The sequence below is a fragment of the Triturus cristatus genome, chromosome 1_2, assembly GCF_964204655.1.
Source record: "Triturus cristatus chromosome 1_2, aTriCri1.1, whole genome shotgun sequence".
Classification (NCBI taxonomy): Eukaryota; Metazoa; Chordata; class Amphibia; order Caudata; family Salamandridae; genus Triturus; species Triturus cristatus.
The window spans coordinates 252,883,110-252,908,346 of NC_140580.1; the positions used below are offsets into that span (position 1 = coordinate 252,883,110).

The following is a 25,237-nucleotide window of genomic DNA, read 5'->3' on the forward strand; positions in this document are numbered from 1 at the left end:
AACAAGAAAAAGGAGAAACAACCAAAGTAAAGCCTCCCTCCATCACTTCAACAAGAGACAATTATTTCAAATTATGGATTGGAGTTTTATTTTTCCTCCTCGGTGCAGCAATGCAGATGCTTTTAGCCCTAGTCGATTTCTTTTATCCTACATCAACTATTATATGCTTGCGCAGAACTACTGATAATGAGACGGACCACCACCCTCTTCACTGCTTGGTTTGAAAGTATGTGGTGCCAGCACATGCATAGTATAGCACGAGCGGTTACGTATGCTCCCTCATCCCGCTAAAGTAGAAAAATTGCAGCAACCTAAAAAGGTATCCCCAAACATTACACACCGTCTTGTGCACCTCCTTTTATGTAGAAAACAAGCACAGCTACAACTAAGGCACGTTCGACCCGTGATTGCCCGAGTGCACAACTCAATTTGACACAACCCCTGAAGTAATACAAGTTCTACCAGAAAAAACATAATGAAGGAGAAAGAATGAGGAAAGCAGGGAATACAAGGACTAAAACAGATTGGGAAAAAAGGGTATTACACCAGGGCATCTTAGGAAATTCTGACCACAATCCGAATGCAGTAACTATTCGGCTAAATACAGAGTACTTTCGCACTCCAGCTTGGGTAGATGTCCCACAAGAACAAAGACTTTGATCAAGGCCTTGTTGCCTCTAGATGTTGTGTTGCTCTTGGCGAGTCTTATTTTTCAGGTGGTACTACCTTGCTGCAAAAGGATGACAGCTAAAATTAGATGAGTATTTATGGTTTGGAAGAGCGCTAAGGATGTCAGGGGACGGAGTAGTAAATATGAGATGATCCCCTAGAAGAAGGGAGTTTAGGAGAGGTGGGGAGGGGGGGTGGGGGGGGGAGGGGAAATCAACTAGAGGGGTGACTGATACATTGAAGAAAGAAGCATCATACTAAGGCCCACACCGATCTAAGTTCCCAATAAAAATCTCTCAGGTTAGAGACAGTTTTAGGCCCCTGTAAGTAACACAGGTTCGTGCACAAAGTAGTGACTTGATGAAACACAATGCGTTTAGCATAAATAAGACAGGTCACATCACACGTTAAAGGTCAGGAAGTTTCTTGTGGTTAGTTAGTTGAGCTTCTGCATGAAATTTAGATCCCATCTTCCACAAGACTCAGGAAACCGGACAGAACATTAGTGATTAAGCACAAATTTCACAGAAATAAGTCACCATCACCCCCATCTGCTAGAAAGCTCTGAGGGAGAGATTGGTACATGTGGCTTATGAGGGACATACAGGTGTACAAAAACAAACAAGCATTTGCAATGCAATAGGTCTCGCATTTACGCGAGTTTAAGCTATTGCCATTGTAAATGACAATGCATTTTATTTATGTTTGAAAACCCAAAACATTGGACAGATGGCGAGAGCAGCCATCTTTGTGCATGCAGGTGCGTGCATGAGCCCACGGCGGAGAATCAATTCCAAAAGGTCTCTCTGACGAGAGCAGCGCATGCGCTGTTTTTCACCAGGAGAGACCTAAAAAACTGTTGAAGAAATTACTATTGGAGGCCAAGTATGGATACATTTGTTGAGCAGTATGTCAAGAGTGCTTGTTGTGGGACAACCACTGGAAGATTAGCAAAGTCAAACCTAGTGTTTACCCTTTGCCTTCTCAACAATGGGTAAGGTTGGCTATTATTTTTTCAGGACCTTACTAAGTCTTGCAACGCGACATGAGATTTTTGATGGTTCTCACGAATTACTACTCCAAGTGAGTTCGTGATGACTTTGTTTCTATGCAGAATACAGAAAATGTGACCGATCACTTCGAGAAAGTGTTCGCCGACGAAGGCGTTCCCCAAGTGCTGGTTTCTGACAGTGGCACTCATTTTACTAAATGCGGAGTGTTTTTTTTTTAATAAGCTTGACAAAGCATGAAAGTATACCTCTTTACTTTTCTGCTGTCAATGGTTTGGTGGAGCGTTCGGAGAAGTTTCTCAAAGAGGGAATACAAACTGCTTTGGCATTTAACATAGATGTGAGGAAACATATGAGGTAGAAAGTTTGTAGCTACTTAACTATTCCCCATTCGGTCACAGGTTTTCCACCTTACTTCCTCCTTGAGGGTTGACAAGCCAAATATACTCACACCATAGTGTAGTAATAAGTTCTGTGATAGCTTGGTGGATAAGGCGACGAATACTCATTCTTATGTAGATAAGCGTGTAAGGAAGAATGCAGAGTGTAGATACAAAACTTGATTGATTGTTTTGAAATCAAGAGAAATGCACCATTAAAAATCTAAAAACCTATGAAAATTTGTAAAGGGTAATCAACATTTTCGAAACCTGTTCAGATTGTACAAGTTTTGTGCACTGCAGTTTTATTGAAAGTTACAGGTGGAACAGAGGAGCTGCTGTGCAAGTGAAACCTTTTAAAAAAAGAACTGATTGACTAAAAGCTAAAATTAAGCAAAGACAAACACTATTTGACTTGGGATTGGAGTTCTGATGGTGCTTTGTCTAATTTTACTGCGGATCTCTCACAAACACTACAAGTGTGGTACCACACTTATCAATGAAGAGAATGTAGAAGAAGAAAGTTCTATGTCCACCAAATCAGGTGATGTTGCAAGTGAGAGCAATGTTGTTACTTCAGATGTTGCTTCCAAAAGAAAAGGTCGTGCCTGCCAAATTTCAAGATCTGCTTTATTGAATTACTGTTTTGTATTTTGTCTGCTAAAACTTTAGGATCATGTGCTGTATTAAGTTACTGTATGTACATTTCCTTTTTGGGTAAGGGAGGTGTTGTATTGTGATGCACAGGGTTTTTATCCAAAACATCCTTGTACATACATTCTATCCTGAGCTCTTGAGTTCTACTGTTGTCCGACACCATTTTGCTTTAGACTACGGATCAGACAGCAGCCCCTCTCTTTGTTGCTCCTTCAAGGACTTCTTTATCCGCTTTCTTACTCCACTTGGGAATTACAATAAATCCACTTCTCCTGTGTTGTTGCTTTAATTATTCCAGATACCACATAACTGGTATCGGATGAGTTGGCATTTTCATTCCCCCTTTCTTTTTATGGAAGGCATTTGTCCTTTGACAAAGACAGTTTCATTTGTTCCATCCTATCCGATTACCTAGCAGACACTTCAACAAGGCGGCATGCTGGGCAATGTGTACTTTCCCTCCTATGCTTGGCTTGCATGCTTCCGGCCTTACATTGCCATGTATTTTTAGTTCTCGCCTGGAGTTAGCAGTGCATGCACTGCACTCGCAATGCGAGGGCTTCTTGGAATCAATACGGTTCCAGAAGTTTAGTTTCTGCTGCACCCCCAAATTTCATTGACGAGCGTCATTTACCATCATTAATTATACCGAACACAGTGCGAGCATTGCACCGGAGGCTTTTCAGTCCCTCCTGGTTAGCGCCTTGTCCTCTTTTGACCACGCCCACCGGGATTGGATCTTTCGCTGGCGGCGTGAGACGGTGGGTTTTATAATGACTGGCCACACTTTTTTATTTTTATTTTACTATTGCATGCGTTCGCACAGTCGCATGGCATGGCGACAGCGGTTTGTGCTCTCGTTTTCCCCGCCAAAAGTGTTTCCAACCCCCTTTACTGTACATGGGACGATGGCAGCTGCTCCCCGCGGTAATCTTGCTTGGTCTCATTTTCGTGTCCATACTGTAATCTTTCGGTCTCACTGGCAGACTTCCTTTCTGCCCCCAAGGCCTGCTTTATGTCCGCGCTTCCTTTCATTAGCCCCCTGCTGGCACTTCTCCAGCTCTGGTACACTTCCACTTTTCGCCAGGGAAAGCCATGGCTCAGGCTGAGAACGAGTGTCACAGGCCAATTGAGCAATGCTTATTTATCCAAACTTTGTAGGGACACTGAGCCTAAGGACCAAATCCTTCTCAGGGTATTTATCCATCCAAGCATTTTCGTTGCATTCTGATATTGGTTTTATCGCCGTTCCCATTAATAATGGATGAGACTACAATACCAGAAAGCACAGGAAGAGCGTTGCTTTATGTGGCACTCACCCAGCCAAAGGAAGGCTTGCGAAGGTTCGGGCCATATCTAATGCTAATGCTTGTTTTTGTTCTATTTGGAAGGTGGAGTATTATTAGTTTAACTATACATGGTTTCCTTTCCTCGTAATTCCGTAGCCTCTAGCTATTTCAAGATGCTGACACACCGATTCGACTAGTCTTACCTCCGGTATGTATCCTTTTTAGGTCTTGCCTGAGCCAGTGCATAAGCTGCAACACATTTAGTAAGTGGGCTTTTAAAAGTACTACCACACACTTTTGCTGGCCTCAAGCTTGCGGTTATGCACATAGCCGCCATCTGGCTTTCCGTTCTAGCTCATTAAGCCTTACAGCGCACAAATCACTTTTACTACCCCCTCCCTTCTCCCCCTCCCTCCCTCTCACTACCCCCTCCCTCCTTGTTAGTCACCGGGCTGAATCAGATTCCGGTTCTCTTATGACAAGCTTCCCGCGTCGCGCCCCTCCTTTGCTCATCTTCCTTCTTAGCCCTGCCTTGTCCCCTATTGTTCCCGTCCTATCGTCTCACCAAGGATCAAGTGACTCCCTCTCCGGCACAAATAAAAGGGCTGGTGTTCCTTTCCAGGCCTGGTTTAATTTCCTTTCAGCGCGCGCACGCACACAACTACCGGGCTTGTTTCCCTCAGACCTCTGTTCCTTCACTTTCACGGCCGTGTCACTTTAACGCCCACGCGGCCAATGCTGGTTTATTTTGCTCTGGGTGTGTTTGAAATGACGGCTGTATGAATTCACCCATCCAATTGCCTGTATTGCTTCTAAACTTAAGGCATTAGTTTACAACTTTCGCCATTCTTTTCTTTACATTTTTCAGATCGGCATGTCCTGGCATTTTTCTCTTTTTTTGTAGACACAGGGCCAACGCTGACTCGAAACCAGTTCCCCAATTCGAAAGTCGTCAACTCTGGATGTTATGCCAAATTCTCTCTGTCTAAAACAATCCGCATTTTTTTAGGGCTGTTTGTCTCCATTTCCCTCACTGAGTTACCCTCCCACCATGCAACCACCCATAACCCCTTCCTTCCCCCGAGCGCCCCCACAAGAGTGCTGATGCGCAATTATTACCTGTTTGAGCGGCTTGGAGGCCCATGAAGCCGTACGTTTGAGCTCTGTGTAGAAATATACTGCCAAAGCGGGACTATGACAAAGAGCTAGAAATAATTTTTTTGAAACTGTTTTGAATACTGAAGGAGAAATCTGAATATGTGACACATGGGAAAGAAAAAAGCATAACGCTTTCAAAGCGAAAACAGCGAGACAGCAACAAGGTTTTGGGTAGGAGATGAGTGTGAAGAACAAACAGGTGAAAGTGATGCAGGCAGTGTTAAAAAACGAAAGCGTAAGTGGAAAGGGTTCACTTTGACATTGGCAAAACATATAAAGGCCAACACAAACAATAGCGAACACACACAGCACTACAGGGATCACTTCACCCATTCTCAGCGCACCCGTGACGATCACTCTCTCAGCGTGTGACCTTACGCCACTGGACGGGCTTGGAACCAGGCGCCATCAGTGTGCAGGAGGTAATCGCCATATTTGTTCTGTGGGTTTATGTGCCTGTTGCAGATATCTGCATGTAATTTGAAGGTCAGAGGTTTGAATCTCTCAGCAGGGTCATCATAGACTTTCATCTTTCCGAGGTTGATTCAATGAGCACTGTTGAATCTGGTCTTTTGTAGCAACTGCTATTAAGGAGAGGTGCTTATGGAATGAATTGATTTGGGAAATACAAATATCGTTTGATTATGCCACATCCTCTCTGTCTAAAGCAATCCACATGTTTTTAAGGCGGTTTGTCTCCATTTCCCTCACTGAGTTACCCTCCCACCATGCCACCACCCTTAACCCCTTCCTCCCTTTTCTTCCCCCAAGCACCCCCACTAGAGTGTTGATGCACAATTACGACCTGTTTGAGTGGCTTTGAGCCCCATGAAGCCATACGTTTGAGCTCTGTAGAAATATACTGCTAAAGCAGGACTATGACAAAGAGCTAGAAATTATTTTTTAAACTATGTTTTGAATACTGAAGGAGAAATCTGTGAATATGTGAAACATGGGAAAGAACAAGCATTGGCATAGCCAATAGGTCTTGCCTTTGGGACCTTATAAGTGTTTATAGTCATGCAACGGTTGATGTTGTTACACCAAGGATATTGTGCTGCATAACTAAATACTTATAAGGTCCCAAAAGCGAGACCTATTAGCTATGCCAATGCGTGTTCAATTTTTTGAGACCATGCTTCTTTACCATCTTTGAACGAGCACTCTCACTGTTTTCCTTGCCGATTGCTATCTCGTGGTGCAGATCAGTTACATGAAGCTTCCCATTTATTCATTTTTTGCTTTCTATTTAACCTTTGAATAGCTACAGAATATCTTTACGATTAATTTTGTACGCTTATACACGTTTTGGTCTTTGTTTTTTTTAAGCTTATCATAGCTTCTTATATACAGCTTACGTACTGCAGATACATTCAGCTCAAGGCATTACCTTGATGGATACTTTATTACTTTGTTCTCTGGAAACATTTATTAATTACGCTTTAAAAAGGGGGGGGGGGGTAGTGTTATGCTGTCAACGCCTTATTTTTGGGAATAGACTTAGTTTTGGATTATGCCAGTTGTTTTTGTTGGTTTGCACCAACAGAGAAGCGCGTTTACGTAAGAACCATTTTTCATATGTGCTACTGTTGCTCAACTTTTCTCAGGGTCTACATGCTTTCTTCCAGGACTTTTTTTTTTTGATAGCAAACTTTATTGCATTTAGATTTAACACAAACTTATATTGGTAGCAGAACCACACATTAGTTTGATACAGGTATAGACAAGTTTTCAGAGTGATGCTCATCAAAGGGAATAGATATACCGTCGTATGAGGACGAATGTTATCTCCCACGCACTCGAACACTCACGGGGAAGGAGATTGAACCATTTACCCCATATTCGGCCAAACATCTCAGGACAGCCTCTGGCCGCAAAAAGGGGCTCCTCCTGGGCTCCACACCAATCCACTCCCCGCCTCCAGCGCCTAACAGTGGGTGGTTTGGCCTGGGACCACAAGGCGGCAATGTCCCGTTTCGCCACCGCCGTTCCCAGCAGGCATTTATCTGCTCTGGATCCATCCAGGCCCTCCAACACCCCGAGCAGCAGGCGCAGCGGATCATGGGGAACCACCCAACCCAGGGCGCCCGTGAGCTTAGCCTTCAACTTCCCTCCAGAACGATTCAATAACGGGGCACTGCCAGACCACATGAAAGAAGTCCGCAGCGGTATGAAAACAGCGCGAGCAAACGGAGGAGGACCGCAGATTAGCTTTATACAACCGCACCAGCGTGAGGTAGGCCGTATGTAGGAAATAAAGTTGGGTAAGACGAAGTTTGGAGGAGGTTGTCATGGTCTTGGGCGCCATAAGGGCATCCCTCCAGTCCGCCTCCTCCAGGCGACCCAGCCACCCCTCCAACCGGGTGCGTAGTCGAGCGAGAGACGCAGGACCATTATTAACTAGGGATTTGTAAATTCTCGACACCCCTCCTCTGACAAGGTCACCCATCAATACCTGGGCCTCCAAGGGACTGAATTCGTAGTAGGACTGGGAATGTGCACCTGTAGAGCGTGGCGAAGTTGGAGGTATTTGTAGAACTGTGAGGGAAGGAGAGAGGGACGCTGTTGCAGGTCTGCAAAAGATCTAATGTGGTCCCCCACCCAGACGTCCCCCAGAAGCAAAATCCCCACGAGGTCCCAGCGTCGGAAGTCTCGAAGGGAGGAGACCTCGTTCAACCATGCTCCACTCCACAAGGGCGTCTGCCTGGTGAGCCTCCGGTCCCACCGGACGTAACGCAAAGCTGTGCGCCAGGCCAGGAGCACCGACTTAGTGATGGGAGGAAGATCCCGCGGTATTGGGCAGCCATACAGATAGTCCTGGATCCGTGGAAAGTCCAGGGCTCCAAGTTCAACTTGGTACGCTGGATCTGACCATCCACCGGTGAACCACTCGTGGATCACGATAAGGCGAGTGGCAAGGTAGTAAAGGTGCAGGTTAGTAACCCCCATGCCCCCGTCGTAGGGATGGATACGACAATGTGCTAGGGACAATCGTGACCTCCCGTTACCCCACAGAAAACGAACGAGAATACCATCCATCTCCCGGAACCAGCTGCTCGGGAGGTAGGCGGTTGTGTTCTGTAGAATATACAGAAAACGGGGAAGGATCATCATTTTAAAAAGGGCACTACGGCCTAAGGGGCTAAGAGGGAGGGATTGCCATTTCTTAAGATCTGCCTTGGCCCTGGAGACCATGGGCGCGATGTTCAGGGCCCATTCCAGCTCCGGAAGGAGGGCGATCCACACATCCTGATATTTGAAGGACTGTTAACGTAAGGGAATACTCGTTTGCCAGTCAAAGCATGACCGGGATGGGTGCAGAGGGACTAAGGTAGACTTCGCTGGGTTGAGTCGAAGGCCAGAGACCCGCTCGAACACCGAAAGGACACCCAGACAGCGCGGACCAGAATGTTCAGGGTCAGCTAGATACAGAAGGACATCATCAGCGTATAAGGCTATCTTATCTGTGTGGCTCCGGTCCCAGGTCCAGCTGCTGAGGAGTCCTGACGAATGATCGCCGCCAGAGGTTCCATCGCCAAAGTGAATAGTAGTGGAGAAAGCAGACAACCCTGACGGGTGCCCCTTTGGATGGAAAAGGACGTAGAGAGTACGCCGTTAATAAGGACCCGCGCCCTGGGTTGGGAATAAAGAACCCGGACGAGGCGTCGGAAGAGGGGGCCGAAACCCAGCCTCTCGAGCCCCTCGCCAAGGTAACCCCAATCCACCGTGTCAAACGCCTTTTCGAAGTCTATAAAAAGTAGTGCCAGGTAGAGGGTAAGGCGATGACGGTGAGCGAGGGCAAGGTGGAGACGGCGTATACAATGCCAGGTCCCCCGGCCAGGCATAAATCCACACTGGTCTAAGTGAACCAGGTCCTGTAGGTGGGGCCGGAGCCGATGAGCCACCACAGTGGCGAAGATTTTGATCTCAGTATTGATTAGCGTGATCGGACGATAGTCGGCACAGTCAAGGGAGGGTGGATTTGTCTTGGGAAGAATGACGATGGTGGCCTCGTCTGCTTCGGGCGGGAAGGATCCTTGTTCAGCGACATACGTGAACAGTTCCAGAAGATGGGGTACCAGGGTGTCAAGATAAGACACGTAGTATTCTTGCGGATAACCGTCAGGCCCAGGCGTCTTTCCGGAACGCAAAGTTGAGATGGCCCCGTGTATTTCTTCCGAAGTAATGGGAGATCCAGGGTCTCAGAAACTGTTCGGGATAGATGCGGCAAGTGGGTATGAGTCTCAGCCAGAAGGGCGGCCAGAGAGGACTGGGGGGGGGGGGGGGGGGGGGGGGCGCATATAAGGCCGCATAGTAGTGTGCGAAAGTTTGGGCAATGGCCAGAAACGTGACCCGGCAGGTGCCGGTCTCAGACCGAATTTCAGGAATGATACGAGCTGCTCTGGGGTATGACACCAAGTTGTGGAGCAATTTACAATTTTTTTATCACCCCAACCGTATATACGGGCCACCGACGACTGCCAAAGCATCCTGGCAGAGTCCAACGAGATTTGAGAGATCTCTTCTCGGAGACGTGCGATGCGCCGATCGGAGTCCTCCCCCCCCCACCGTCTGCGGCCAGGGCACTCTCCAGTTGAGCCGCCTGCGCCTCTAGCCTCACGAGCCGAGCCAATCGTTCCGTACGTTTCGCCTGGACCGGGACTCTGGCGACCCCCCGCACCACCGCCTTTCCAGCCTCCCATAGGGTTCCCGGGGAAGAGACCGACCCCATATTGGTAGAGAAGTAGAGCTGCAGTTCCAGCTATGAGGGATGATACAAAGTCAGCGTCTTCCAAGAACCAGGCGTTCATGCGCCAAACCGGACGGGTGCTAGAGCTGGAGGACCCGATGTGGAGGGAAACGGGGGAATGATCAGAGATCCCCCTGGGCAATATATTGACCCCGGACAGCAGCTGACAGTCCGTAGCTAGCAGGAGGAAGAGGTCAATACGAGAATGGGTGTGATGGGCCGCTGAGTGTGGGTGTATTGTGCCTTGCGAGGGTGCCACACCCTCCAGGCGTCGCAGAGGACCACTCAGACAGGCGCCGCGCTGAGGCTATGCGGGGAGCCGAGGGAGTACCGGTTATGTCACACGAGGGTTGCAGGACGGCATTAAAGTCCCCACCCCCCACCGTCAGGCCCGGAGGGAAGGAGCAGAGGGCAGAAGTGAGGCTACGAATAGTGAAGGCCAACGTGACGGGGGGGGGGGGGGGGGAAATATACACGCAAAGGAGACTAAGGGGTTGCCCCTCAGCCAGTCAGTGCTACGAATCGACCTTGCGGGTCCAGCTCAGCGCGAACAAGAGTGAAGGGGAGGCTGCACCGCAGCAGGATAGCCCCCGTGCAAAACCAGAGTGCCAGACCCTGTCAAAGCCATACCTGGCGAGAAAATTACATTGGGAGCCTAGAAGGTGTGTCTCCTGCAAGAACAGGATATTGGGCGCATGGCGGTGGGCGCTATGCAGGACAACAGTACGCTTGATACGGTCTAGCAGGCCATTGACGTTCCAGGAGATGATATGGAGGGCCCTAGTAAAAGCGTCTGCCATCGGGAAGGGCAGTGGGGAAGTAGGGGGAGGAGGGGGGGGGGGCGTGGGGGGGGGGTTGAGACCCCCCTCCTCCTTTAGCCACATGGAGATACGATAACTGCTACCATAACAATCAAGTCCAGTTCGTGCATGATGTGAAAGCAAGTCCGGAGAAGAACCCCGGGCGCACGTCACCCAGAGCAACCAGCACGGAATGGAGCCTCCTCACTACAAGGCGCCGCGGTCAAGGTCTTTGCAGAAGCTGCCAGGAGGCAAGAACGTAGCTTTGGCGCGTGGTCTCTTCAGTCGTTCTCCTCAGTCCCAGAGATACGGATCTCGGGGCTCCGGGACAGGTCAGAGTCGGACATTGTGCGCTGCATCGCGCCCGAGGGCTCTGGGGGGCCACCCTGGTCCACCAAAGGGGCAGCCAAGCCCGGGGAGGCAGACCTTCGACGTGGGGCCTGGATGGGGGAATGTGTGGCGACTCCACGCCCAGGTGATAGAGATGTGGCCTCCCGCCCCTTGTTGGGCTTGCGGGACCGGGTTCGACGCCTTTGGGGCCTAGGCGGAACCGCACCGGGCAGCGAGGATCCCCGCCGGACGGGGGATGACTCCGGCCCCGGCAGAAGAGGTCGCTCCTCCGTGAGCCAGGTCCAGGCCGCCTGCAGAGTGTCAAAGAAAAGGGTCTTGTCTTGGAAAATGACCTTGAGCCTGGCGGGGAAAAGGAGACCATATCGGAGACCCAGGTAACGGAGCCTCAGCTTGACGTCGTCATAAGAGCGGCGCTGGGTCTGCACCCCTCTGTAATAGTCCAGGAATACCATAACTTGATGGTTTTGGAAATGAAGGGGACCGTGCGCCCTGGCTGCGTTAAGGATAGCATCTCTATCTCTAAAGTTCAGCACCCGCAGGATTATGGGACGGGCGGGAGCTCCCGGTGGAGGTTTGGGAGCCAACTAGCGGTGGGCCCGCTCCACAGCGAACCAGGGAGAGATGTCTGCCACGGGCATCCATGAACGCACCCAAGTCTCGACAAATGTATCAGCGCAGCCCTGCTCCGCCCCCTCGAGAATTCCAACCAGGCGCAGATTATTCCTCTACAATCTGTTTTCAGCATCCTCTGCCCTTCGGTGGAGTTCGGAGGCCTGGGTCTGGAAGCGAGCCACTTGAGTTTTGAGATGGTTGATATCTTCCGCGGTGGAAATGCGAGACTCTGCCTCTATGAGGCGTTCCGTTGCTTTGCGCAAGTCCTGGCGGATAAGACGTCCATCTTCACCTCCCCGATCTTACCCTCCACGGAAGCCTGGGATGCACTAATCGCCTGAAGAATAGTGGATAGATCTCCCCCCCGTGATCCCGGAGGCAGCAGCCGGTCCACCCACCGGGTCGCAGTCCACCGTGGTGAATTGGTCCATTTTCGTCTGTGAGGAGGGGACCGGGGTCTGCGGCACTTTGGTCCTGCCCATCGTCACAGGGGCCCGCCGGTGCGGAGAAAACTAAGCCGAATCGCCAGTCCCGCCGGGTGGGAGGAACCCATGGCTCGTCCGCCTTGGCCGCACCGGTCAGTGTCAGATGTCCATCGCCCCAAAGGGTAGCCGCTAGGTCGATCCAGGAGGGCACTGCAGCAACCGCCGCCCAGCACAGGCCGGAATGAGGGAGCGGCGAGGGGGGCCAGGGGCACCGGCGCTGTACCCTCTGACTGACTGCCACCCGACACGATGGCCGAACTCCACCCCCCAGCCGGACAGGCCCAGGACAGTGCAAACTGACTTCAATAAGTCAGGGAGGACAGTTCGTGGGACCCCCAACCACTCGGAAGACAGACCTCAGCTTGTACACGGAAGAGTAAAAGAGTAACAATACATAGTCCAGTGGCTGATCCTCCCCGGCAGAAGAACCAGGCCTCCACTATCAGAGTGGCTACTGCTGGCAGGCGGCTCCCTCGGCACTCCGGACCCCCTAGACAACGAGACCAACACGAGGCAACGATGAAGTGAAGAGGTGCCCAGGCAACCCCAGTGTGCGGGCCCACATCCACCAGGGAAGAGGAGGCAAACAGAGAACAAGGGGGGGCGGGGAGCACCCAGACGCCCCACCCTGCCACCCGATATGATGGCCGCACCCCCGGTAGAAGAGGAGAAGCGCCCTCACTGACACAGCGGCGTAGCACCAGCAGAGGGCCGCCTCCAGGCCCCCGGTCGCGGAAGATGTGGCGCCAAACCAAGAAGAAAGGCCCCGCTGCATCAGCCGGCATCAACGCGAGGCTCGTCTCGCAGGGCAACAACGGAGGATCTAAGATAACAGGCCATGCCCCCTGCAGCTCCAGGGGTGTACTCGGGGACCCCCCCACACCGGAGGACGCACCCCGCAGCTCAGGCGCGGCTGCCAGCCAGACTCAACGCCCCAGCCACCGGGGCACGGAGCAACACCAGCCACACAGATGAAGGCAGGTCCGGCCCCAGCGCGGCCTGTCCCACCGCTGCCCGAGCACGACAGCCGAGGCCCACTCACCGCTCTGTCACAGTCCGGTCCGGAGCTCTTCAGGGCCGACCGGGTATTGCAGGCCCCGTCCTCAGACCCATGACCGCAATGCCTCCTCTCTCGCAGGCAGCAACCGGTCCCCTCTGCAGCACAGGGGGCCAGAGATCCACAGCCGCCCGCACCGCCACACAGGGCCTCGAAGGGAGGGGCAGCGTCACCCCCAGGAGCCGGCCGCCATTACTGGCGAGATATCATCACGGCAGTTGGAGCCTCAACCCGGCCGGGGAGGCCCAGACGCGGCCCAAAATGTGGAAGGAGCCTCAGCAACAGGTGAGTAAGATGGATGGTAGCAGTTAAGGACGGATGGCAGGCGGATGACGGAGGGGGTCCAAAGCACTCTTAGAGTGCGACCGCCATCTTGACGCCTCAAGCCACGCCCCCCCTTCTTCCAGGACTTTATGGACCGTTGGACTATGCGCATTCTATTGAGGGAATGTCAAAAACAAAGAAAACAAAGAAATAAAGCTATGCATATATGGACAGTGCTTTATAAACCTTTTATTTTTTCTCCAATAAGAAACAAAATTGCCGAGTGCTCCAATGGCATACAATAAAGTGCACAAAGCAATGGTCACTTTTTAGGTCGAGCCTAGGCAGTGTGCATGCGCCGCTGCAAGACCTGCTGTAATCGCTATACAGAGTGTAATGCGCCTGCTGCTTACCATTGGTTTACTTCTGCATCGCTCTTTTTTTATGGCTAGTCATTGGTTGGCATTCCCGAGACAGCACATCCGTTTTTCGCTCACACAACTTCTTTTATTTCCCGCTTGTTAATAATTGGGGACATGGTTAAACTATCAGTGCTAAGCCCATTTCACGAGCGCCATGCTTTAGTTTTTACTTTGGTTCTGTTACTTCTGGCGATGCATATTCCCGTGGGGTGCCCTCCCTGGCACAGGGGGAGCTGTGTCGAGTTCACACCATCGTGAACACGACTGTTTTGGTGCCTTCTTCCCAGGTCACATCTCACACGGCTGGATTTCTACTGCTAGCACTGCAGGTGAATTAGCCACTTGGATTGTATCACTTTTTGATCAACAGCATATACTCAAATGTCTGCTTAGCTCGGGTTCTTGGACGGTTCCGAAGGGGTGATGTTGCACCCCTTCTCTTTTGGGAAGTTATATATTGCAGAACACACTTAACGTGCCTCTCACATGGCAACGTGTGATCTGCACACAGTTTTACTTCTAAATGACCCCACGACCCCTCCCCCCCCCCCCCCAAGATAATAAATAATATTTGTTTCTCAATTGATAAATTCAATAAATAGAACAGCCTGAATGAATATCCGCTAATCCTTCTCAGTGCACAATATATGTGTTAAGATTTTCAAGGACCGTCCAGCGCTGACATCACGTGCCATTTAAAAAGGGCTCACAGTTCCAATAACCAGCGAGGAATTACAGTGCTGCTAATTAGCACAAACAGTCACCTAAACAATGAGCAAACACATATGGTTCATGTAAGTCATGAAAACCAGATAAGCCGACTTTAGCTTGCTGTGCTTATTCGTGTAACCTGTACAAAGAAATAGGGGGGTGGGGTTTGAGCACTCAACTGGGAATAGTGAACCAATTGACATTTATTTATCCAGTAATTTTTTTTTTTTCTGCGACAGCGGGGTAGTAACTGTACTAGACCCATTGCTTGAGTTACACAACTGTGAAGCAGGGCTAGAAAGAGTGGATTACAAGCTCAAACATGCACATCTAAAACCATATTTACGACAGCAGAACCTCTTAAGTCTGCCAAGCTGATATATCATTTAATAATGTAATGAATTAACATGCTATTAAATCGTAATGTCGTTTTTCTAGATAGTAGGGTCTTTATTTTGAACCTTGAATCTTACTGTAGTAACATTAATTTTCATTTGAAAGTTGTTGTGTGCATGAGAGTTCCTATGTACTTAGTGACTAGAACATTTTGAAATGTTATGTTATAGAATTTTTATAAAGCGCACAGATGCCGCAGCCAAGAGGCGTCCCGGCGCTAAAGAGATGGTGACAAACACAACATACATTGAGAAGACCAGATCAGCAGAGAGTTAGACTGTGGAGAATAGGAAGGTTTTCAATGCCTTCCTAAACAGGAGCAGATCGGGAATAGAACGGAGTGAGGTAGGCAGAGTGTTCCAGAGAGGCCGACAACACTGCAAAAGAGCGTCCGCCTATTCTTGTTCTTTTGTAGCGTGGGACAATGGCAAGATTTTGCCCTGATGACCGGAGAGCTCTGAAAGGGATATAATAAGAGATAGTCTGGGCAAGGATAGGAGGAGAGGCCAATTTAAGGATTTTAAAAGTCAGGCAGAGAGCCTTAAACTTGATCCTTTGCCCTACTGGCAGCCAGTGGAGATCTTGGCTAGTGCGTCGCGCTGAGCAAAATTTAGGGAGGCCAACCAACATCCTGGCTGCCGCATTTTGGACACGCTGGAGGCGAGCTAGCTCTGCCTGGTTCACTCCCAGCAGGAGTGAGCTGGCATAGTCCAGTCTGGTGAGGACCATGGCTTGGACTATTATTTGTCTGGTAGCCGCATCGAAAAATTTAAAAATCGGCCGAAGGCACTGCAAAGTGCCGAAACAGACACCAGCCACTCTTAGTGTGGGGAGTAAAGGAGAGCTTGTCATCAAGCCACACCCCGAGATTTCTAACCTCTGTAACGGGAGTGGGAACGGGGCCCAGCTCTGATGGCCACCATTGATCTCCCCAGAGCTTAGTGTCCTTGCCGAAGACAAGGACCTCGGTCTTAGTAGCATTGAGTTGAAGTCGATTCTCCGACATCCACCCTGCTACTTCTTTAAGGGCAGCCTGGAAAGAGGGAGCATCCATAGTGGTGTCACCATTAAGTGCAACCGCCAGCTGAGTGTCATCAGCGTATGACACCATGGTAAGACCACGACTACGGGCTACCTCCGCCAACGGCTGAACATATAAGTTGAACAAGGTAGGGCTAAGAGCCGAACCCTGTGGAACACCTTGCAAGATAGGGCGGGGAGAGGATTCGTAAGGCGGCGTAGAGACTTTAAAGGTGCGCTCCGCAAGGAAGGAGCGGAACCAATCAATCGCTACTTTCCCGACTCCCGCCTCAGAAAGCCGTTGGAGTAGGATCGGATGAGAGACAGTGTCGAAAGCGGCACTAAGATCCAAAAGGATCAGTGCCACCGTCTGATCACTGTCTAGCATCTTCCTTATCTGCTCCACAACTGCTAAAAGAGCGGTCTCGGTGCTGTGACCCGCACGGAACCCATTCTGAGAAGGATCAAGAATGCTAGCTTCCTGCAGGTGTGAAGACAGGATGTTATTGGCGTGTGCTTCTGCTAATTTTGATATCCAAGGGAGAAGGGAAATGGGCCGATAGTGCTCGGGTTTGGCGGGGTCGAGGGAAGGTTTCTTTAATATAGGAATGATGGTGGCCTGCTTCCACTTAGTGGGCACAGTACCAGAGTCAAAGGAGAGTTCAATGAGATTGTGAAGTGAAGGATAGCAGCACTCTGCAAGATCCCGAAATTGAGCAGGTCTTAGAGGATCCATGGGGGAGCCAGACTTAACTTTGGTAACCAAAGATCTGAACTCCTCAGAGGTGGGGCCCGGAATGGATAGCAGTGATTTTGAGGCAGTTGGCTTAGGAACAGGTGTATTATTTAAGGAAGTGGACTGAGGGAAGGACCTATATATAGCCTCAACCTTTTCAACAAAAAAAGAGGCGAGATCTTCACAGTGGGCTAAGGTGGCTTTTACTGAGGTTGCCGTCTTTTTGCTAGTTAAATCTTTACACACCTTAAAGATTACCTTTGTTGGATTAGTGCTGTTTTTTATTTCCAACGAGTAATACGCAGCCCTGGCTTTGCATATGGCCTGATGGTATAGCCTAGTGCAGGCCCTGTAGGCTAACTTGAGGTCAGTGTCATACGCTCTACGCCAGGCTCGTTCCGCCTTTTTGCAGGAGGATTTAAGCTGCTTAAGGGAATCATTGTACCATGGACTGGAGGGACCTGATCTGGTGTTGCTCCATCTAGCAGGTATGAGCAAGTCCAAAGCTTGAGTTAGCCACTCACAAAAACTGTCATAACCACGGGTAACTTCAGTGGGGGGGTATGGGTGATGCTTCATCAGAAGCTGGTGGAAATCCACTAGGTTTAAATTTTTCCATGGTCGTTTAAAAATGTTGGGGATGTTATTTCTAAAGGAGGGGGTAGATGTTGCAATGTGGATCTCGATCAGATAATGATCGGTCCAGGCCATGGGTTTAGGCTGAAGCACTGAAATGTTGGTGATATTTGTCAGGAAGGGGTCCAGTAGGTGGCCTCCAGTGTGAGTCTGTTGTTCGATCAGCTGAACTAGTTGAAGGGCTTCAAGATCAGCTAGAAGACTGCTGACTGAGTTGGTAATCGGTGAATCCATGTGTAAGTTGAGGTCTCCAACTATAGTGAAGTTGGCAGTCTTCAAGGCAAGGGAGGAGACTACCTCCGGGAGGCTATTACGAAAGGCTACATCAGGGCCAGGAGGCCTATAGATGAGCAGTCCCGAGAAAGTGAAATGGGGGTTTATAGAGATGTTAAATTGAGCGCTCTCACACCCCGCTATGGAAACAGGCTGCCAGGCACATGGGTAGCATGATTTTACCGCAGCCGCGATGCCTCCCCCTCTAGCGTTACCATGAAGCATGTACATTGTGTAACCCACTGGTAGAGCTAAGTTCGTGGCTACCATGGCTTGATCATGTAGCCATGTTTCGGTGAGAAAGAATACATCGGGATTCTCATCCGTAATCAGGGAGAACACTTCCAGATAATGGCAGACCAGGGATCTGACGTTTAGATGCAGGATTTTTATTGAGGGTCGGGCAACATGATCAGCGACTACGTCAGCTGTATGTAGCGTGGGTGGGCTAGGTTGGAGTTTTAAGATGGGCTGTGGCCTTTGAAGCCTAAAAGGAACAGCTAGGACACTGGTAAGGGCCGCTCAGAGGGTCCAAGGCGCCATGGTGGCAGCTTCTTACCTCGCGGCGCAGGGCGTCAGCCGATATCATCCTGAGGGATCCAGCGTCTCCTGCCCTGACCCTACCTCAGCACTGACGGGCGCAGACGGGCAGGACTCTGGCTAGACTCAGGCGTAGCGAAGGCGCAACCGCTGCGCGTCACCGCTGCGTGCCGAGGCGAGCTTTAAATAGGCGATGTGGCGGTGTAACAGCGCTAGAGCGCTAACCCCCGAACACAGGAAGTGGCACTGACCTTCCCAAAATGGCGGCGGCGCGTCACGTGACCCCGTGAGCCCGGACCCGCAAAATTGCGGTGCTTGTAAGAAGTTTTATAGTGCGTGAGGGGGCCAGGGGGGGGGCGCGACTGTAGTTAAAACAAGGGTAAAAAATAAGCTCAAATGAAATACAAAATGAGGAGGCTTTAAAATTGCAAGCGCAAGTTACAGCAAAGCGCTATTCATGTAATCCCAGCGCAGCGTGGTAGTCACCTTCTCCAGCTACGGCTCTATTCATGAACACATTCTGTGCTGGAGCAGAATGAGATGTGCACTCTTTTTCAACAACAAGCATTTACAATGCAATAGGTCTCACATTAGTGAAAGTTTGAGCTATAGGCGTTGCAAATAAGGTTTGTTAAATTGTATTTTTAGTTTAAAAAAATCCCAGCAGTAGCATACGTAATCAAACAAAATCAATGAAGTAAGGAAAAGGTACAGCACCACAGGCTGCTACTAGGTGTCCCTGTGGAGTTGTTAAGGGACCTCTATCAGCCACGTAAGGTACTGTACCCTTGATGCAATTATAAAGAGGAAGATCGCATCTGAGCATGTGATGCAATCTTGCTCTTTGAAACTGCATTAAGGGTGCAGTGGATTTTTGACTTATGCTACTGTTGGGATTTTTTTTTACCAAAAATAAAGTCTAACAAACATGATTTGCAATGCCCATTTATTTATAGAGCGCAACACTCATCCCAATAGGATATCATGGCGCTAGTATAACTCCATTAAGTTTCTGAAGGCATTCATTAGTGAGCCCCCCCCCCCACCCCCCAAGAGCATTATATCCTAAACAACCATGTTTTTAGCATCTTGCTAAACCCCAAATGGTCTTTAATGAGGCGTAGGTCTAATGGTAATTTGTTCCATTGCACGGCTGCCTGGTATGAGAAAGAGTGACCTCCTGCTCTGACTTTCTTTATTTACCTGGTTTTGGATAATGCAAGATTATGGGATCTCAAGTCTCACGAAGGAGACTAGAATTCAACTTTGTCTTGCATAATTTTAGAGCCAGTTGTATTCAATGCTGTATGTGCATGGCACAGTTACTTAAACTTAGCTCTTTGGCACATTGGCAACCAATGTAACATCTCCATACATTCTAATACCGAACTAAACTTGTCCTCATTACAGACAAGCGTGGCTGCTGAATTTTAAGTAACCCGCTGTTGCGAAAACAAGTAAACTGCCATGCCAACATACAAGGAATTCCTGTAGTTCAGTCTACTGGTTATCAGAGCATGAACTATAGTTTCCTCCAATTGTCCAGGATCCACTTAAAAAGTCTCCTAAACAATGTTAACATGGCAAACATTTGCTGCACGTTGCCTTTACTTGATCTTGCATGGATAATGCACTATCTACCAGGACTCCTAAATTTTTCGCAATGTGTATGGGCTCCCGCGCGGTTCCTAACAGCACAGGCTAACAAGATGAATTCCAGATTAAAATGTGCTCCCCTAAAGAGAAGTATTACTGACTTTTCTGCATTGAATTGAAGACAATGCTCTGTCATCAAATTCACAGTTTCTGATAGACAGTCAACTAAATTATCTCTGGTGTCCTCATGTCTTTCTCCTATTGCTATCATCAACTGTGTATCATCCGCATAAGAGCAGATTTTGAATCCTCATTTTTTCCCCAATCCTTGCTAATGGAGAGACATACACATTGAAAAGGGTTGGGCTCAGCGATGATTCCTGTGGGACTCCACAAATGATTGTTTTTGGACTGGATGTAAAAGAACCCAGTTGTACTTTCTGAGTTCTATTACTTAACAAGCATTTACAATGCAATGGTCTCGGCATTGTTAAAGTTAGAGCTATTGGCATTGCTCATGTCATTATTTTTGTTTATGTTTTTGTTTTTAAAACATTTAAAGAAACTGCATTGTTATTTACAATGTCAATAGCTTAATCTCTCTCAAATGCAAGACCTATTGCATTTGCACCCACATACAGAGCCACACACAAAGCCACCCACACAGAGCTATTCACATAGAGCAACCCACACACAAATAGAGCCACCTACACAGAGCCACCTACACACACAGAGTTACCCATTCACAGACAGAGCCACCCACGCATAGAGCCACCTACAAAAAAAGCCACACACACAGACCCACACACATACACACATAAAGCCTCCCACACACACACAGAGCCACTTACACAGAGCCACACACACAAAGCTTGTATGTTATTGAAAAAAGCTTCCACTTGAAGCCCTGGTGAGACCACAACAGTGTTGCTGCTCCTGAGTTTCAAAAAGTGAAGGGAAATCCAGAGAGAAAATTACTCTCTCACCTGGCATAACGTCATGCCGTAACTTTTCCACCAGTGAGAAGTGAGCAGTGTGAGCACATGCACATCGATGTGCCTGCTGTCACTGCAGTCCGGAAAAAAATGGACTGTCTGTGCCAGGGCAGAAAACATAGACCGATAGAGACCTGTTTAGAGGTCTCCTTTAAAAAACTGCCTGTACTCAGACCCGGTGAGACCCGGCCCACTTAAAGCCCTGACCAATGGGCACTTTTATTTAAAAGAAAGACACAGAGTTAAAACGAAACATTTACTGGTTGCTGAATTAGCTTGCTTTCCATACGTGGTGAAAATGTGCCTCATAAAACGTCAATGTTTGAGCAAAAGAAAACAGGGAAGTAACACTTTAATTTTCTTTGAACAAATGGATGCTGGTAATCTTTCAAGTTCAGTAAGAGTGCGTTTGTGACAAGGCAGTTCAACAAGAAATGTACGTTGTGCATTTTGTACACTTTGGTGTTTTTTAACCTCCAGAGAACGAAAGTTCCTTTCTAGCAGCAGCATTATCGCCGAGAAGATTAACGCATATGCATGTGTTAAAACACTAACGCGGAAGGTTTAAGAGTTAACTCTGAGAACTTAATACCAATGTGGTAAAGGCAAATTGCATACTGGGTCTTTCTCTGACGTTTCAGTTAAGGATAAGATATTGCTAATTATTTTGGAAATGTGAGAATGTAATGGATTGGGAACCATTTATTGTTACGTTAAAACCATGACGCAGTGAGGGCCAAAGGAAATCTGTTTAAATTCTGGATGGAAAGTATTGTGACTGTGTTCCCCTATGTGTCTCTGAACACTGGAAATATCCGAAGAAGAAGGGAACTTAAAGTGCCTCTGCAAATTCAGGACGAATTGTAAGGGATTCTGCATAGCGTGGTACAGCACATAGAGGAGCACCTGCTGGGAGGGGTTGTGCGTTAAAGGAGGGATTATGATATCTTCTCGATCAGGTTTATTTTCACAGTCAGGATAACAAAATTAAAGAGCAGTTTAATTGCTCTGTAGTACCTGAAAATTCCATGATTGGTGTGCTGTTCTTATGCACTCTGTGGCCTGCCGCAGGAAGCCACCACGGTGACCCGCTCTGCTTACGCCCAACATGGTCACTGACGCGGTGCGTGAAGCGCAAAAAATTGTCATTACATAACAAATAAAGAAACATTTGTGTTTGTTGTGAAAGTTGAGGCGGGTCTCCCTCTCTTCCTCACAGGGCCTGGGACGTCTCTGGGTCGCAGTAAGCACTGAGGCCAGTGACCGGGTCCTACCTCAGGGTCCGAGGCCTCGGGGTTATGGTATCCGCGGCCTTCCCGGGTGCGGCCTGAGGCCAGCTGTCTATCCGTCCCTCCAGGAAGCAGCCGAGGCCTGCGCAGAGCCGCCCGGCGGCTGGGAGTGTTGTGTCCAGGCCGCCTCCTAGGGTCCAGGGAGGGAAGAAGAGAGGGTGGACCCAGGAGCAGAGGAGGGGGCCGAGGGGGCGGGGGGAGCCCGGGCAAGCAGCTGGAGCAAGGAGGCGGCCAGCCAGAGAGGGGGTTATGGAGGGCTGGAGTGAGGGGAGGAGTGTGTGCAGGGGGCAGCTGGGGAGGGAGAGACAGAAAAAGCAGCGGTGGAGGCGCGAGGTTACGGGGGTGTGAGCAGAGACATGCTGCAGTAAAAGAACAGGAGCAGGAGCTCGCCGACTTTGTAACCATCTTTCTCCGAGGTCAAGCAGAAATGCCTCGGAGAAATGCAGCGTTGTTTTCGGAGGCGTGTTTTTCTTTCTCTCCTCTTCCCATTGGCTGGAATGTTTACTTTCCAGAGGAGAGAAAAAACTAAAAAACACGCCCCCGAATGCGAGAAAGACGGGGCTTAAATGGACAGACGCCCCCTCCTCCAATGGCTGGCCTCCGTTTAGGAAACCAGCCAATGGAGAAGAGGGGCGGGTTCAAGCCCCATACTAGAAAACATTAAATCTCGCCAAGCAAGACTGCGCAAGCGCAGCCTTCGCTAGCCGAGACCTAAAAATGAGCTAAACCATTGTAGAGTGTTGGAGTGAAGTCCATTTTCGTGTCATTTTTCCATCGGAAGACTATGTTACACAGTATCAAATGCTGCTGACAGGTTAACAGGATCAGGGCAGCAGCTTTCCCCACCTCCACCAATAGTCTGATGTTGTCGAGCACCGCTAAAAGTGTGGCCTCCGTGCTATTCTTCACTCTAAAGCCCGTTTGGGAGAGGTCTATGCGATCAGTGGTCTCTAGATAAGCAGTCAGTTGTTTATCAACCAATTTCTCCAAATCTTTGGACAAGAATGAGAGCTGAGAAATTGGTTGATAATTCGAAAGAATGAAGACATCTATGCCGGTTTTCTGCCAGTGGGTCTACCACTGCTTATTTCCACAAGTTCAGAAATGTTGCTTTATCTAATGATGGATTAAAAATCTGTATTAAGTACGGACACAACGTCATTGCTAATCGCGAATAGATAAATGTGGACACAGGTCTAATGGGGATCCTGATGTTCCGGCTTTCATTTATTTCTCAACTTGATCTTCTGTGAAAGAATCAAACATTACTAAATAATAGGTTGCATCCAGATGAGGTTCCAAGGATTCCCAGTTTATCTCCTCGAGTGCTGGTTGCGTTTTAAATGTGGAGCAAATTTGTATGACTTTATCGTTAAAGAAGTCACTGACTTTTTCCACAGTTGGCTTTAGAAGGAGTTAGTGATTGAGAAAGATCTGCTAGGTTGGAAAGTTCATTCCCTATTCTAAAAAAACTCTTTGGATGAGCTACTGTTTTCCTCAATTATATTTACAAAGAAGGCTTTCTTGATTTGTTTGAGGGCTTTGTGATACTTATTTAGCTCCTCTTTATGTTAGCCTGTCTAATAATTTTTTGGATCGTCCCCACCTAGATTTCAAGGATTTACATTTTATTTTCATCGTTCTGATCTCCGGCGAATACCACTTTTCTGAATGTGGAGCTCTACTTGACTTGGTCATTTTCCAGTGAGCACAGGGGCCCAACGTGTTTGCGATTTCTAAGTTTAAATTATCTACATGCCACTTCTCACTAGTGGAGAAATTACAGCATGACGTCATGCCAGGTGAGGGTTGTAGGGGGAAGGAAAATCATTTTGTCTCTAGATTTCCCTTCTATTTTTGAAACTCAGGAGCAGCAACATTGTCGTGGTGTCGCCAGGGCTTTAAGTGGAAGCTTTCAATATTATATACAAGCCATAATTACTGTTTGTCTTATGCAACTAACAACCATTGACAAAGCCAACAGCCCTGACTTGTAGTGGGTATGAAATTACTTGTTGTATCATATTATCTGGATGCACTGACAGAAACAGCAAAATACAAGTCGGGCGGCTCACTATTTTTAGCTTAAGTGTTCTAAAGCCACGCCCCTTAATTACACTGACCACGCCCCGTTGAGAGACCCCCCCCCCCCCCCAACACACAGTTTTTTTAATCCCACTTAAAGCCCTGCCTTCATTGTCTAACATAGAGAGATCCCTACTACCCTTATTAAATTTAGGTGTGCCCAGCCTGAGCCTCCTCACCTGTGCTTGCACATAAGCCGATACACACTCCTGACTCAGTCGGTATGGCTCCAACAGTCGCAAACTGTTTACCAAGTGCTCCTCGCCAGCTGACAATTCCTCCGTCTCAGTGTGATTAACCCCGAGCTGCAGCTCTATAACAGCAAGCCGTATAATCAAAATTCCGGCAGGGGAGTCTGCGGGATCAGGGCCGTTCGCCTGTTCTTCCCCGCCCACATCCAGCTGCCCCATATGTACCTTGATCTCGTTAAGCAGCTCTCGGGCGCTATATTTAGAACGGAAAGGGTCAGTGTCGGGGTCTTTTTTCGACTCCTCTTCGGACAGAAGCAGGGAGCGTTGATATTTATCGCATAGGCTTTTCATTACACTGCCAGATTCCATCTTCGACCTCTTCTTGTGTTTAGGTCTGCACAACAGCCTTTAAGTACGTCACTGCTGACATATAAATGGAAGATGGACTAAAAGGCGAAGAGACACTGCTCCAACAAACATAGAAGAGGGATAAAATACGAAAGCAGCCTTCCAAACGTACTGCTGTTATTGCAGCGGCCATCTCAATGTTAGTCTGCACATAACTTCACGGAGTGTGGAAATCCGTAAATATGTTACTTCTTTCCAACAAACAGTACTTTATATGAACGCAAGCTACCAGGGTTATGTTGTTCACAGTTTGTTTTCATTTCTGTTCTAAATCTTTCGTGAGACCACCCACATGTAACATGGCCGACGGTTTTCAATAGAACGGTTATGGATATTGCCTCTTGTAACCGGTTTTCATGCACACTCTAGATCGCAATTCTTTTGCTCACTGTTACCCAGACGACCCTACTGCCCCAACTCTATTCTGCGTTGGATGTCGTGTCCGTGTTTAGCTTCT

General features: G+C 48.7%; 1 protein-coding gene across 1 annotated transcript in view; it reads right to left on the reverse strand.

The window, feature by feature from the left end:
- Positions 1 to 24,827, reverse strand: part of KIFBP (kinesin family binding protein) — a 517,175-nt gene extending 492,348 nt beyond the window's left edge. The window contains exon 1 of the mRNA XM_085603547.1: positions 24,361 to 24,827. Coding sequence (XP_085459673.1) covers positions 24,361 to 24,741 — 381 coding nt within the window. The 5' untranslated portion in view covers positions 24,742 to 24,827. The remainder of the gene's footprint in view (positions 1 to 24,360) is intronic.
- Between the last annotated feature and the right edge of the window lie 410 nt (positions 24,828 to 25,237).